The sequence below is a fragment of the Opisthocomus hoazin genome, chromosome Z (assembly GCF_030867145.1).
Source record: "Opisthocomus hoazin isolate bOpiHoa1 chromosome Z, bOpiHoa1.hap1, whole genome shotgun sequence".
NCBI lineage: Eukaryota > Metazoa > Chordata > Aves > Opisthocomiformes > Opisthocomidae > Opisthocomus > Opisthocomus hoazin.
In genome coordinates this window covers 32544926-32560565 of record NC_134454.1, presented here as the reverse complement: position 1 = coordinate 32560565, position 15640 = coordinate 32544926, and the positions used below count along the sequence as shown (strand labels likewise).

The following is a 15640-nucleotide window of genomic DNA, read 5'->3' as shown; positions in this document are numbered from 1 at the left end:
CAAAGGCAAATGCAGGGTCCTGCACCTGGGGAGGAACAACCTCATGCACCAGTACAGGCTTGGGGCGAACCTGCTGGAGAGCAGCTCTTTGCAGAGGGACCTGGGTGTCCTGGTGGACGACAGGTTAACCATGAGCCAGCAGTGTGCCCTGGCGGCCAAGAAGGCCAGTGGGATCCTGGGGTGCATTAGGAGGAGTGTGGCCAGCAGGACGAGGGAGGTTCTCCTTCCCCTCTACAGTGCCCTAGTGAGGCCTCATCTGGAGTACTGTGTCCAGTTCTGGGCTCCCCACTTCAAGAAAGATGAGGAACTACTGGAGAGAGTCCAGCGGAGGGCTACAAGGATGATGAGGGGAGTGGGGCACCTGTCCTGTGAGGAAAGGCTGAGAGAGCTGGGCTTGTTCAGCCTGAAGAAGAGAAGGCTGCAAGGGGACCTTAGAAATGTTTATAAATATGTGAAGGGTGGGTGTCAGGAGGATGGGGCCAAACTCTTTTTCAGTAGCACCCAGCAACAGGACAAGGGGCAATGGGCACAAACTGAGACACAGGAAGTTCCGTCTGAACATGAGGAAGAACTTCTTCCCTCTGAGGGTGATGGAGCCCTGGAACAGGCTTCCCAGGGAGGTTGTGAAGTCTCCTTCTCTGGAGATATTCAAGACCTGCCTGGACAAGACCCTGTGCAGCCTGCTGTAGGTGACCCTGCTTCGGCAGGGGGGTTGGACTAGATGACCCACAGAGGTCCCTTCCAACCCCTGACATTCTGTGATTCTGTCATTTGCTGTGTCAAGCCTGCTTGTCTGTATTTGCTCAGTGTGGTGCTGTTGCTAAGATAATCAGCTCCCATAGAAGGGCCGTGTACAGGAGCTCTAAGTTGTTCAGAATGGGTGGGGGAAGAGTAAGTAGAATTGTTACATTTTCTGAGTTTCCTTGGGCTGCGAACCCTTGCTTCAGCATCGGGGTGGATGTATGTGTGCATGTTGCTGTAGTGAATAGTGTGCAGCTCTGCTAGCATCTCCCTTAGAGCTGGAGCTTCGACATGGATAGCAGCAAGGGGTAACACCCTAAGCTGTGCTACAAGCACTCAGTATGTGTACTGTCCGGGCTTCACTGGTGTGCCTCTCAGCTGAAGCCAATAGAATTGTATATAGTATTAGGCCAGATGACCTGAAGGGTGGTTCAGAGCAGGGCTTATATCCTGTGTGATGCATGGTTCCTGTTCTTGTTAGCAAACATAACATTTCAGTTCCTGTTAAGACTGGAGTTTGATTGCTTTGAATATTTCCAAATAGCAGAAGCAAGTTTCTGGTCTTTTGAATCTTGTGCATTTTGCTTGTCTCTGACAGCCTCTTCCAGAGAAGTTTGTGGTGAAGGGTGTTGTCGATCGCTTTTCTGAAGAGTTTGTGGAGACGAGGAGGAAAGCATTAGACAAGTTCTTGAAGAGAGTAACTGATCACCCGGTGCTTTCTTTTAATGAGCACTTCAATGTGTTCCTCACAGCCAAGGTAAGACAGTAACTTCCAAGCGCAGTCGTTGACAGGGACAACGTAACAGACACCTTTGCACTCTTTTGAAATGAAGGTAAAAAAGGCATTAATAAAACTACATGTACAAGTCAGAACGTCCCCTGAAATACCAGAGAGTTTTTGGGACACTGAAGGTCGTGTGTGACAGACCCCCGTGTGTGACAACCGTATGGGTTCCCTTTGCTTGAAGGGAGGGGAGATCTGCAGACCTACAAGTTCAATTCTCCAGACCTACTTGTTTTGTGTCCCTGTATCTAGAACATGCTCCTCTGATGCAAGAGAGGTTCAGAATTTAGAAAACTGTAGACTTTATGAAATCCTCTTTCAGGGAGGAGGGAAGTAGGGGAAGAGGAGACATCTCGTGCGCAAAAGCTTGCAAATTTCTTGACTCTTTTCTCGTCGGTTCCACACTGCTTGCCCTTGTTGCCCACAAAACTCAGTGTTGAAGACCTCATTCTTGTTTGTTCTTGGTCAACAACTTCATGCTCATCTTCTGCATGACTCATCCAGCAACGGTGCAATTTTCTTTGACTGTGTTTTGAACTGCATTTTAAATAAGACTAGGAGGACCTACAGTCATGTTTAGGTTTGACCTGATAAGTGAGGAGAGCTGTAAAAGCACAGCTTTCTAATGTCACATTATGCTTGCTCACTCAGATGTGACACTTAATCTGAGTTTACTTCAGGCTTGTGCTCTGCTTGCTGGTAATCTGAGACTCAATCTCTAGTTCACTTTTATTTCCCCACCGTGGTGAGTTTAACTGCTGAAACAAGCCAGAAATGCAGAATTTGTTTAACACCTTGATAGTTAAATGTCAAATAGCTTTGTTTTGTTTTTCAGCTGTCAAAGCATGACGCAACTTTCTTAGCTGCTTAGTCATCTTCTCCCACCCCTGCAAAATGAATGGCGAGGGCTTTATCCTCAGCCCTGGGTAGGGCTTGCCTGGAATACAGAGTGTCCAGGGAGGGTGAGGGAAAAGGACATGTGTTCTTCTGGCTGTCGGTGGTGTTGGAACTTGCTGTGTTGCAGCAGAGAGGTGTGCTAGGACTTCAGAACAGAGTTACTGCAGAAGGTTGTGAGACCACCTTCTGGCTGAAAAAGAGAAACGAACCTTTTTTCAAGTTCCCTGTTTGAAACAGTAACACACCAGAATGCTTGAGAGAGCAAGTGGATAAGTGAGTTAAGGGGTCATTTTCTGATGCGTGCTTGCAGGTAGTGCTTAGAACAGGTGGAAGGCAAGAGTCAAGGAACTACTGCATTTAGCTGAAAATGTAGTTCACAATTATAGTAGCTCCTGAGATGTCAGGTTCTCTTAATCAGACTTATGTTTGACTTATGTATGAGTACTTGGAAAGAATACCATAGTACATGTTTTGAGGAAGGCTGTTGTATTTTTTTTTTAAAGGATGCTTCAGCTTTTAGTCTAGTCTATAATACCATGTCTTGATTCTTGACTCTGCAGGTCTACTTGATTTGACAACATCTGTCAGGCTGTGTAGGATAACCTAGTTATAGCTCTTCAGCCTGTTGTGGAGTAGTGACCCCTGCTGGAAGGAGTAAAGTGCAAAATGAACGGCATTTTAGCTAACTAAAAAGTTTTCTGATGTACTGTCAAGGTGAAACCCCTGAAGATTGTAGATAACAAGGTTGTTAACACAGGTTGTCTGAATGTTGGTTTATGCAAACATGTAAAGCCTTGATAAGGAAGTTTAAGCTTGCTGTGCAGACAACATGGCTATGTGTGACCAAGCCTTAGCTGCAGTCTGTCTTGCAGAGAAGCTGTGCTGTTTTTGTGTACTGTCTTCACCTACCTCCTATCTGACCACACAACTGGTGTGAGGAGGCTTCTGACCAAACAGGCATGCAATATGTAGCTCTGTACCAGGTCATGAGAGGCCACTGGTGCATTTGCGTAAGACTAGTATTGTGGGCTAAGACTTAAAAGTATGTGTGGGTGAATGGCATGAACAGTATTGGTGGAAACAGAGCAGTTAATATCACTGCTTCTCTGGTGACAGTACAGGAACATGGGCAAGTCTGGCCATGTGCAAAGGTGGACTGCTTACCCATAGTGTACTTCATATTATTCTCCTGGATAGCTCATCTCCATTTAGAGGAAAGTGTGCTCAGCTGTACAACTTGTACAAAGTGAGGTTTTGTCCAAGGCTGCATGTCACGTGTAATCTCTTGCCTTCACAAGATTTCATCTTGACTTGAAAGTATCTTTCACTGTATTAATCTTCCAACATGCAAGTGAAATATTTCTAAAAATTTGGTTTTGTTTTTTTAACTTCCTAGGATCTTAATGCCTACAAGAAGCAAGGAATGGCATTGCTGTCAAAGATGGGGGAGTCTGTCAAATATGTCACAGGAGGTTACAAGTTAAGAAGTCGGCCACTGGAGTTTGCAGCCATTGGGGAGTATCTAGACACATTCTCTCTAAAGCTTGGTACCATTGACAGAATAGCACAACGGATTATCAAGGAACAGTTGGGTAAGAACGCAAGATGCTCTACCAAAATACTTCAGTCTGAGTGCTCTGTATCTTGTTCTTGTTGACGGCATGACCAAGACAACTTATATCAAGGATTCTGGCTTGTAATGAGCCACAGAGAGCAGAATCTAATGCCTCCTGCATATATAAAGCAGACCCAAATCCTAGCACACTATCTTATGCTAGCTCAACTCTCCAAATATTTTTTTAAAGTCGCTCTTGTTATACCAACCTACTTTCTTACTAGAGCATTTTTGGAAAGACTTTTGGGAGGGGGAAAAACTTGTAGATTCCGTCTGGAGGCCTAGATGAAGATAACCTTTACAGGCCTGTTTTAGCAGAGCCAAGTTTTATATACGTTTAAAAAAAATGTCTTTGGCTACTGTACAGATCCAAATGTCTTTGTATTGGAAGCTTGTAGGAGTAGTCAGTTAAGCAGGAGGCAAGTTGGACCTGTCACATGTGCAGCCATAGAGCTATATCTGTTAAGTTGCTAATGCAACACATGACTTTACTGCTGGGGGAGTTAATGTTTGCCAGGCCTGGTGCGTAGTTTCTCCTGTTGAATGAGAGTGTTTGCAGATCCTTGTGCCTCACTCTTTGCTAATCTGCTTTTCCATCTGCCTCTTACAGAATACTTGGTGGAACTACGGGAATATGGACCTGTTTATTCAACCTGGGGAGGGCTGGAGGTTGAGCTTTCAGAGCCATTGGAAGGGGTGTCTGCCTGCATTGGGAATTGCTGCACAGCTCTTGAGGAACTCAGTGAAGACATGACAGAAGACTTCCTGCCTGTGCTTAGGGAATATATATTGTACTCGGAATCGATGAAGGTAGAGAGCCCTGTGGCAATGGACACTATTGTTGTGTTTGCATGGAATGATATATCAGCAAGTTCATTCTTTATAACAGCAAGAAGGGCTGGTGATGGGAAAATTGGGGAAGTCAATAGTACAGGAAGTAGGAGAATGGTTGACAGCCGGCTGAACATGAGCCAGCAGTGTGCCCAGGTGGCCAAGGCGGCCAATGGCATCCTGGCTTGTATCAGAAATAGAGTGGCCAGCAGGAGCAGGGAGGTGATCATGCCTCTGTACTCGGCACTGATGAGACCACACCTTGAATACTGTGTGCAGTATTGGGCCCCTCACTACAAGAAGGACTTTGGGTTGCTGGAGCGTGTCCAGAGAAGGGCAATGAAGCTGATAAAGGGTCTGGAGAACAAGTCTAATGAGGAGTGGCTGGGGGAACTGGGGCTGTTTAGTCTGGAGAAGAGGAGGCTGAGGGGAGACTTTATTGCTCTCTGCAACAACCTGAAAGGAGGTTGTAGCAAGGTGGGTGTTGATCTCTTCTCACAAGTAACAAGTGATGGGATGAAGGAAATGGCCTGAAGTTGTGTCAGGGGAGGTTTAGATTGGATACTAGGAAAAATGTCTTTACTGAAAGAGTTGTAAAGCATTAGATCAGGCCTCCCAGGGAGGTGGTGCAGTCCCCATCCCTGGAGGGGTTCAAAAAGCGTGTAGATATGGCACTTCAGGATGTGGTTTAGTAGGCATGGTGGTGTTGGGGTGATGGTTGGACTTGATGATCTTAGAGGTCTTTTCCAACCTTAGTGATTCTGTGATTCTATTCTATGATGTTTTCATAATCAAAACAAAACTAGGTATGTTTAGTAGCAGGGTACTGCATGGGTAGCATTATCTATCCGCCCTGGTATTCAGTTAAGCTAAGGTCAGCAATGCTAGGGTGCACACAGAGTGTTGAGGAGTAGCTCCTTCATTCGAGTGGCAGGTGGCCACATCCTGTGGCTGCCTGGAATCTTCATGCTGAATTGTTAGAAAGTCAGTTGTGGCTCAGCTCTTCGTTACTGGGTCAGTGCCTGCCCTTTCAGAAAAGGTAGCGTTAACAGCTTCTGTCACTTGTATATAGCAGGGCTGGGTGTCTCCTTTTGTAGCCATGTGTCCAAATCATAGAATCGTAGAATGCTTTGGATTGGAAGGGGTCTCTAGAGGTCATCTAGTCCAAATGACAGACACTGCTTCCTCTCATCCCCACACCTTAGGCAGGATGCTTGTTGTAAAGTTCTGTTAAGTTCTGCACACCAAATAACTGCTGAAAGGTGGTGTTCTGTGACTCTTAAGCTCTTTAAGAAGTTGATATCGTAGTGCTTTTGCAGAAGTAATAAAAGCTACTTCAATACTTCAGTTTTTATTCTGTTAAAGGTAGGGAGCATTGGCGGTTAATCCCATTGCATGGGGAAAAGAGTTACTGAGTTAATTGCACTGAAAACTGAAACGAAGGACTCTAGTTCGCCTGTTAGAGCTTTTCGCTACATGCCCATGGTACAGTGTGTATTAACAGTCCCTCTGTAGGGTACTAGACAGACAGATTCCTTTTGAGGACTTTCATTTTGGAACAACCGTTACAAAGCTATGGGATGCACTTATTCACAGATCTAATAGCCTGTTGTATAACTACAGTCTGACATGATAGTCCTTCTCCATCTTAATCTTAGTCATCCTATACTTTTCAAACTGAGAATTGAAACACTTACTTGCAGATTTCTTTTCCCAGCTTCAGATGGCTATTTGTATGGCTGCTGTCTTGCCTGGATGAAATATTCCTGCAGAAGGCTTTGTACTAATTTCCTGAGTATATCCTGTGCTTTTGTATTCATGGTATTGATCTCAGCGTGAATGAGGTGCATTTTCTTTATGGGACTATTAACACTCAAGTATTGCTGACACACCTTGGGCTGTAACTGGAAGCCTTGGCCCAGGGTGTTCAGACTTACCCATATTCTGTAGGAAGTGGGGTGTGTGTATACTTACAAATAAACAGAGCAGGAGGCAAGTGGTTAAAGCTTGTAGCCCAGAACATTTGGCTTTTGATGCTACAAATGCCATGGGCTATTGGGGGTGGCATCTGAAGTGGTGAGCTGAATTGTCAGAGGCGCTTTTCACAAATGTAGTGTAGCAGAGGAAAACTTCTTTTCGGCCTGATTGTAAAAGGGCTTTTGTCAGATGATGGCAAAGACACTAAGTACAGTCTCCAAGCCAACAGGTAGTCTAGCTGCAAGTCTTTAATGCTGCCCTACCTGTGGTAAGTGGTATTTAACTGCCTGAAGTAACTCTTCAGCTGAAGAAACCCTTGCATTTTAGCTTGATTTTTAGACTGTTGACTTTCTAGTGCCCTAAAGGATTCACTCTTCTTGTCAGTTATTCTCTAGTAATGGAATGACCATACTCATTGTTTTGGTGCTTTAGAACTGGTTGCATCAAGAAACCACACTTGCAAAATAGCATTTAATAGCAAATAAGGTTTATGCTGCTTGGTGTCCAGCTTGGGCATCTCAATAACTTTGTCTAAAAATCAGGAATAAAAACTATTGCTAGCCAAGGCAGACCATTCCTATTTTTCTTCCCTCCCAAATACCGAAACTAAAATTTCTCAGCTCATACAGTGCAGTTTTCTTATGTTAGAAATTATCAGTCTGTTGCGATTTCTGTGGTAAGCAGCTACAGAACCGTCTTCCCAGCCTCCGTAAAACTGAGTAAGTAACTGTAAAGGAGGCTACTCTTGAAGTGCGGGAGGCTTTCTGCTGGAAGGGCTGTCCTCTTCACTAGCAGTGCAGTCCTGTTCATTGGCTGCTATGAGGCCCACTTGTGAAATTAAAGTCTGTTTTGGTCTTTCAGAGCACAGCTGTTGAACAGGGTGATTGATGGAAGGTACTAGGAGTTCAGTGCAGCCTTGATAGCTTTCTGTACCTTGTGTACCCCAGGTATAGGTATGGGAACTTTGACCTAGCTAGAGATTGCTCTACAAATCAATGTCCCTCAGAGTAAGAACTGCCAGGTATCTTCACTGTTTTAGAGATGGCTGTCACCTCAGTGTCTTCAGGAGCACTGTTATATCTGGGATGGGGCGGGGGGGGGGGTGGGGGGGTGCAGCGGTGGCATTGCAGCCCGAGGGAACTGCACATACAGAGGCAAAGCCCAGTAGTTCTGGCTGAGAAAAATACTGACTGATGCCAGGGAAGGCCTGTCTCTGGGTTCGTTTGAAAGATTTGTGTGAGTGGGGAGAGGCTGGCACTGCAGGCTTCAGTTAAAATGTGTGCTGGTGGTGTCTAGGAGAGACCTTTTGTAAAACACAGGCCATGTACAAGATGACTAGACACCATCTCGAATCCCAGTACAGTGTGGCCCTCGCCAAGCAGACGTGCAGTACCACATATTTTGTGGTATGCTGGTGTTCCCCAGGGAGGCAAGTGCAGAAGACGAACTCAGCACTATGTAATTCAGTGCTGATATTAAAATGTTCTATGAACTCTGTATGCTTAACACTGTCGGAAAGGCTTATGAGATGATGCGATCCCCAGTTGTGTGCTTGGACATGACTGCTAACGCATGTTTAAAGCAAGCACCACATGAATAGCTAACTGTTTCTCTATAGCTGTGCAGTAAATAAGGATCCTCTTGTGAGGTCTAGTTGTAGTAGGAAGCTGTGTGGTGTGCAAATGGCATAGGATTGCAATTTGAGAAAGGAGGCTGATGGCACACTCCTGAAGCTCCTTCAGAGATACGGGCCAAGGTGAAATGTTTCAACTAAATACAAGATGGAGAAGGACCTGCCTCACTGAAAGCAAGCTAAGTATTGTTTGTACAGGCACTAGTGGCTTAGTTCTGTCCCCAAATGGCTGAAATCATAGAATCATAGAAAGTTTTGGGTCGGAAGGGGACCCCTAGAGGTCATCTAGTCCAACCCCCCTGCAGCGAGCAGGGACACCACTAACTAGATCAGGTTGCTCAGAGCCCTGTCCAACCTGGTCTTGAATGTTTCCAGGGATGGGGCCTCCACTGCCTCTCTGGGCAACCCATTCCAGTGTTTCACCATGCTAATGTGGTTGTGTGATGGTGTTAGTTTCTTCCAACTTCTTTTGTTTAGTTTTGTTTTGTTACTATTTTTCTCTCTATGTGAGGCCTTAACTAACAGAAGTATTGCATAGGCTGTGGTAAGTCTGGGGATGTTGGTATAGAGCTGTTCAGAGAAGCTGCTGAAGCATTAATGCGTTGATCTACAGCTGAGGAGAGATTGCCTGGAGGTGCCAGAGGAAACACTTCCTTTCACATACGGGACAAGTGAAAGGGAAGGCAGTATTTTTCGTATCACTGACCTGTCAGCAATTAATGGGTATTTAAAGCTGTATTCAGGAGCATACTGTTAATGGTCCGCAGTGGATGGACTTGAGCACTAAGGGAGAAATAAGACAGCTGTCCTTTGAATCTAGTCTGCTGATCACGGGCCGTCAATCACTGGCTACTCCTGGTACAGATCCAACTCACTCCACTAACTCTGGACACCTAAAGACTGAATGCAATTGCTGGCGGCAGCTGTTTTTCTGAGAAGTTTCGGTTGACTCAGGTTCAAGAGGCAATACAAAGTAGAAATACCTGTTAAATCTCTCCGGCTTTTGTAGGATTGGTAACCTCAGTCACTTAAGGGCGATTCCACATAGTTCCTTAGATTCTGAAAGGAAGGGGAATGCTGTGGTTTTACAAGCAAACACAACCAATGGCATGCTTGCTTGCATCCCTTTTGGAATAAAGGGGAGAGTTAAGCTGCTGAAGGTGAATTTTTCAGTTTTGCCCTGGCTTTTTTTCGTAAAGCTACAGCAACTTTGTGGGGTGCCATTCCTGTTTATCATGATCTGAGGTTTGTAATAATATTGATGGCAACGTCTACTATCTCTACTCTAGAGCAACTGCACTGCTGACCTTCCCTTGGCTTAAGAGGGAGGAGAGGGAAGATCATGATTAGTAGGTACAGTGTTTGCACATCTTTAATTAGGAAAACAGATCTTGGCTAGACTGTCTCGTAGAGCTCTGAGAACTACTCTTTTAAGTAGATATTTCCGCAGGCAGAAGTGCATGTGACTAGTCCTGCTTTACTAGCCTTGGATGAAGGTGTTAAAATGACTAGTTACCTCCTTCTGTCCTAGTGGGACAGTGCCTTCTGGGTGACAGAAGGGAAGACTCAAAGCATGAACTGGCCATGCTGGCCGCAAGGCAAGTTCAAATTTACAAGTGCCTCAGCAGTGAGTGTTGGTTGACTTCCCTCAGAGCATTTTTAGTAATAACTTTGCATCAACTGAGTTATAGAAAATTATTACTTGTTTCCTTGTGAAGACTGAAGAAGTTGCCTACTCTTGCAGCCACAGAACTGCTTATTTTTTAGTAGTATATTCTTAAAAAGACTAATTGCTGTGTTTGTTTTTAAATTGTAAGACTATAGTATAACCTTAGTGGAGATCCTGGCTTGTGGATGTAGTACGAGATAAGGGTAGCATCTTTTGCTCTCTGTTCTGAGAATACTCTGTCAATCACATATTTACTGCTTGTGAACCTCACTCAGGTGAGTGAGTCAGTGCTTTTCACATAAATTGTGCTTTTCATAATTTTCAGTTTTTTGATTAAACCAACAACCAGACACCCTCTCCCCCCAAGTGATGTAGAAGGAAAGCTTGCTTTTGTTCTAATATGTGAATATAATAGCTTGCTATATAAAGGACTTTGAGGAGCCTTTGCAAGTGAAAAGGGAGATGTAATACCTCTGTGGTGGCCTTCCTGTTGTCTGTCAGCAGCTTGAGGATATCAGGAGCTTTGCACTAGTTGTTGACAGCTCTGATGCTTTTGTTTATATCCTTTTCATGCTAATAATAGGTCAGCTGATGAAATGAATTTACTTAGTCAGGGTTGTATTCATGGTTACATGACAGCTTATATCTTGCATGCCTCCAGCTTGTCCAAAAGTTGAATTTTATCTGACTCTGCCAGCTGCTGGAGAGCAAGTGCTCTTTGTTTTTAAAAGCTACTCCCTAAATAACTGTAAAATAGGACAAAGTCAGTCAGAAAGTCTAACTGCAGACTGAGTTAGCACTTAAGCTGTGTCACTTGGCAGTTTCTTGCAGGCTGGGGAGGAAAGGAACAAGAGGATCCCTCTCACAGCTTTCTATTCTCTTGCCTGTAGAATGTGTTGAAGAAGAGAGACCAAGTTCAAGCGGAGTATGAAGCAAAACTGGAAGCAGTAGCCTTGAAAAAAGAAGACCGTCCAAAGGTTAGTACTTCCAACTACTCTACAAAACCAGCTTGCACTAAGATTACTTCCTGAGAAGAATGGAGAAATGGAACTTGCTTTGTCTGGGCCTGGCAGCTTCTTTGCAGTATAAGCAATTTCTGACAAAACAGAAGTTTGTTGGCAAGCTGGTGTGAAGTAAAGACCTAGGTATGAACATACATAACATGCCAAGCAACTTCTGCACTACTGATCTCCCACCGTTCAGAGCAGGATGGCTCTCACCTGTGTAACACTTGAACAACAGCCAGCAGTCAGTTGGCGTGTTTAGCGATGCGATCTGAAGCAGTGGTAGAACAGTGCCTAGTGATTTAGAAGTATGTCAGCTAGCTGAGTTAAGGTCTTAGCCCTGGCACTGCTGAACTGCATTGTAGGACACCTGTTTTGACTGTGGAGGGAGGGCTCTGTGTTCTGCCTCTTCTGTTAGGCAGCTCCTCCTGTGTGATGCTGAACCATACGGCAGGTGTGATGGGCTTTGGCTGGGCTTCGTGCAGAAGCAGAGCTATACACTGGCGTGCTTATGCTGCCACCTGCTTTCTGCATGAAGCCATCTGTGAGAACCCTGTCTTAAACCACTTTCTCCAACAGTGACAACAGCTTTTGTTCCCTTCCTGTGCTTGGGGTGTCTTGTTCCTCTTCATCTGTGTGTTAGTAACTAATGGATGACTTTCCAGTATTAGGACTACTGTAGAATAATCTTACAGGAGGTCCACATAATGTCTGTAAGAAGCAGTAAGAGCACCAGAGCATAGAAATGCAAACTAGTATTTTTCTGATTTTGTGTCTGTTATGGACTCTACAAATAGTAGTGTCTTGGGCATCTTGTGATGCTCTTGTATTTTGGTCTTTTGCCTGCCCCGCTGCTGGCTGGTGTGGTATGTACTCCTGCTTCTTCAGTGTAGCTTTGTAGAAGCAGGTATTCTAACAAGCTGTAGATAGGATGGAGAGAACTAAAACCAGCATATCCAGCAAGGCTATTGAGGTTTTTAGGCATTTGACTTTATCAAGATTTTGATGTAGTGGAACTGTTGAACTTTGCTAATCTCTCACCTCTCAGTGGGATTGTGTAAAGCACAGCACTTAAATAGCTGTCCAAGATTTTTTTGAATACTTATGTCTTCTGTCTAGAGTATAAGCATACCTTTTGGCAACTCCTTATACCTTTTTTCTAATATAAGCCTTCTGTGTCATTTACAAAATGAAGTTGAACAAACTAATAGAACTCCTTGCATGTTCATAACGTGCTAACTCGTGGTTTTCAGATCCTTTCTACCTGGAGGGAATGTCCTTGTCTGTGAGAGCTGGTAGCTCAGCTGTGGCTAGCAACACATCTTTCATTCAGTGAGGTCTCTTGGCTATGACTTGCTGGAAAGTAAAAGCAGTCAGAGGGTTGTGAGCTGGGTTATGCAGTGAACAGTATTTGTGTCCCTTTTGGCACATTTAGCTGAAGTGGCAGAAATTATGTTATGTTAAAAAACCTAACAAACTAAAACAAAACTTTAAGGGAAAAAAGGCCTACTTTTGGATCATGAAAGGAGTGCCTGTCATTACTTGTTAATCTCTTCCACTGGAGGGCATTCTGCGACTGTACACATAATCAAACTGGCTTCACAAAGCTATGTTGGTGTCATTAGGTTGTTCTCACATTGAGATGATCAGCTTAGAACTTGGTGGCCTATAAATGCAGAAGGCTCGTAGGGCTACTGCAAATGTCTGTCAGCATATACTGCTCAGAATGCTCAAGTTTACACCAAAAGCATAGTGTGTGTGGTGTTTTTTAACGCTAGCACAACAGTATTAGGGCAGAGTCTGCAGCCTTTCTGTCTGTAACAAGTACAGTGGTGAAGTGCTGCTTACCCATTTCTGACCCATGCTGGAGCTGGTTTTGAAGTAATCCAACCAACGTAGTGAAGCTCAGGCGTTGGTTTCTGATTGGTGGGATGAAGTTCACCTCTGATGACCTAACTCATTCTGTTTGCATCAAGGCTTTGCAGTGTGGTGATCTATGGGAACAGTAAATATGGCAGTGCAGGACTTGAAGTAGAAGGTGAGAATCTGTATTTACAGGAAAAAGAAGGCTGGGCTGGTAACATTATATGGTTCCAGAGAACTAGGACGGTGGAAATGTCATATGTAGAGGTTAGTTGCCTAACAAATGCTGGATTCGTTGTGCTTCAGGACCATTTGTTACTTGGTAATTATGCTGTAGAGGAGTTTTAAAAAAGTGGATATGCTTATGCTGCCAGCGAAGCCATCTGCACTTGGCCACACTAAATTGTAGACGTGAGGCATACTTAGAGGCGTACTTAGACTCTGGTCACTTCAAGAATTATGTGAAGAGGAATAGGTGTAGGTGAAGAACTTCTTATCATATAATGAGGTGACCAGACTCCTGAATATACAGTTTTACAGTCAGTTCTTGCCTGCCTGTACATATCTTCTCAGTTTAAATTGACTCATTAAAATAGTGGTGGGCACTTCTAGAGTGTATTGGAGTTTGAACTAGTTGTCACTTGGTTTTGGGACTGGGTTTTTTGAGCTACTCGAGTAGCTGAGAGCAGGGATCGGTAAGAAAGTAGCAGCTTCTCCCAAAGTCCAATCTTCTTTCTTCTCAGTTCCTAGTTGCTAGCTAATATTTAGTATCTCCACTGGTAGCAGCAGATAAAAGCATCAGTATTGATGTTTCAAGGTATGCCCAAATTTGATGTTAGAACTATAGCCTCTCATTTCATTAACCTTGCAGTAGATACAAACTTCTTGGAAGTTGTTAATTAACTTAAAATTTTGTTTCAGCTACTGAGTTGCAACTTCTGTTCTGAGAAGCCGCAGTTTTGGAAGAAAAGGTGTTTAAACTTCTGAACAGGACCGGTGCATGTGCAGGCACTGCTTTTTCACTGCTGTTGCTTCTTAATTGGAGCATACGTGACCCATTTGCTGACCACTAGGTTGTCCCTGTAGCTCTGAACTCGTACAGCGCTCTCAGCCTTGCCTGCAGGAGAACTGGCTGTGAGAAAGAACAGATTTTTTTTTTTTTAATAGCTTGTGGTTTCAGATCCTGGCAGAAGAAGCAGGAAGCTGGTGAGTGCTTAGAAATTAACTTAATTGGGTTGGGAAATCTTATGTGGTTTTGCTTCCAGACTTTGACTCCTGATGGCCTAGCCTTTCCTGTTAAGACAGCAGAATACTTACAGATATGACGCAAGGCATACTTGCCTTGAGAGGAACATCTTCTACAGCTTCCAGCCACTGACTTGGTAGCTCTTGTCTGAAGCCTAGAAGAGAACTTCATGTCTTGAATTGTAGCAGAGTGGATTCTTTAGCCAAAAGTATAGTGCTCAGAGGGTGGGGGAACTGTGTAGCTACTGAACCCGCAAGCTGCCTGTATTGTAAGTCCAGTTGTGTGGATAAGGGGTATTCAGATCCCATGAGTATGAAGGACGTGCTTCTTGTGTCTCAAACAACTTTATTGGAGAACAGATCTAGGACCTTCTCTGAGTATTAGTTGGAATACTTCATTGATTGGCCCTAATCCATATCCTGGAGAAGACCCAGAGTTGATATGTTTCTATCTAAATTGTGTACCTTGCCAGACTTCAAGGTAGCAGCACACCTCTAACTTCCTATATCCGTGAAAAACTTCTTGCATAGTACCTTCATCCTTTTCCTTCATGTCCTTCAAAGAAAAAGGGAATTTCCTGAAAATATCAGGTATGACAAGAGCCACTACAAACTTCTGCAAATGTTCTTCGTTCTGCCTTTTGCCTTTGTGCAAGTTACAGCTTCCAGAGCAGAATTTCACTACTTCTGTTGGTGCTAGAGCTCAGAGCTTGCCTCTTCTGAGGTCATGGGCTTAGTCTGCATGTCCTTACAGGCTTCTTGTCTGTGTGGACCATGGAGCACAAAGAGAAGGGAGAGAAAGGTGTTCATGGCTTTCCTGTTTGAAGAAACGTTTCTAACTTGTTCGTTGTAGTTGCCTGTTGGTATACATGATATTAGTTAAAACATAGGCAAAGAACACCAACTTCTTTGGCCGAAAGTGCACGTACCTTGAGCTCGTGACTACTGTCATAATCCATTTAAATCTCTCCCTAGGCTCACAATAGGCTGTCCTTCAAGATTTCTCCCACTGCGTATGGGTGATTATGTGTCCAGTGTTGAGCCCAGAGGCCCATGAGCCAATCCACAGTGCTGCTCATCAGTGCCTTGCACTTGCATTTTTTTCAGGCAGCCTGTAAGGTTAAAAATGGAAGCTAGAAAATTAGAGGCTTAGGAATTTTATTCTGCAGCCATAGCTGATCACTGCTGTTTGTATAGTACAGTCATGAGATAACACTGAGTTCTCCTATCCAGCTCTTTGGGCAAACGTAATAGTTTGTTGTTTCATACTCCCTAGTGTAAATCGAGAAGTGCAACTGCGAATGGGAAGGAGGAGAGAAAGCTTGCTCCGGAGCTGTAGTCAAGCTGCACAGTTTGAGAACTAGGAACTGAACACCCGGTG

General features: G+C 44.2%; 1 protein-coding gene across 1 annotated transcript in view; it reads left to right on the top strand.

Annotated features, from left to right (window-relative positions):
* Positions 1–15640, top strand: part of SNX30 (sorting nexin family member 30) — a 54236-nt gene that overhangs the window by 31316 nt on the left and 7280 nt on the right. Inside the window, exons 4-7 of the mRNA XM_075411225.1 lie at positions 1340–1498; positions 3819–4014; positions 4648–4847; positions 11038–11124. Of these exons, the coding sequence (XP_075267340.1) occupies positions 1340–1498; positions 3819–4014; positions 4648–4847; positions 11038–11124 (642 nt within the window). The remainder of the gene's footprint in view (positions 1–1339; positions 1499–3818; positions 4015–4647; positions 4848–11037; positions 11125–15640) is intronic.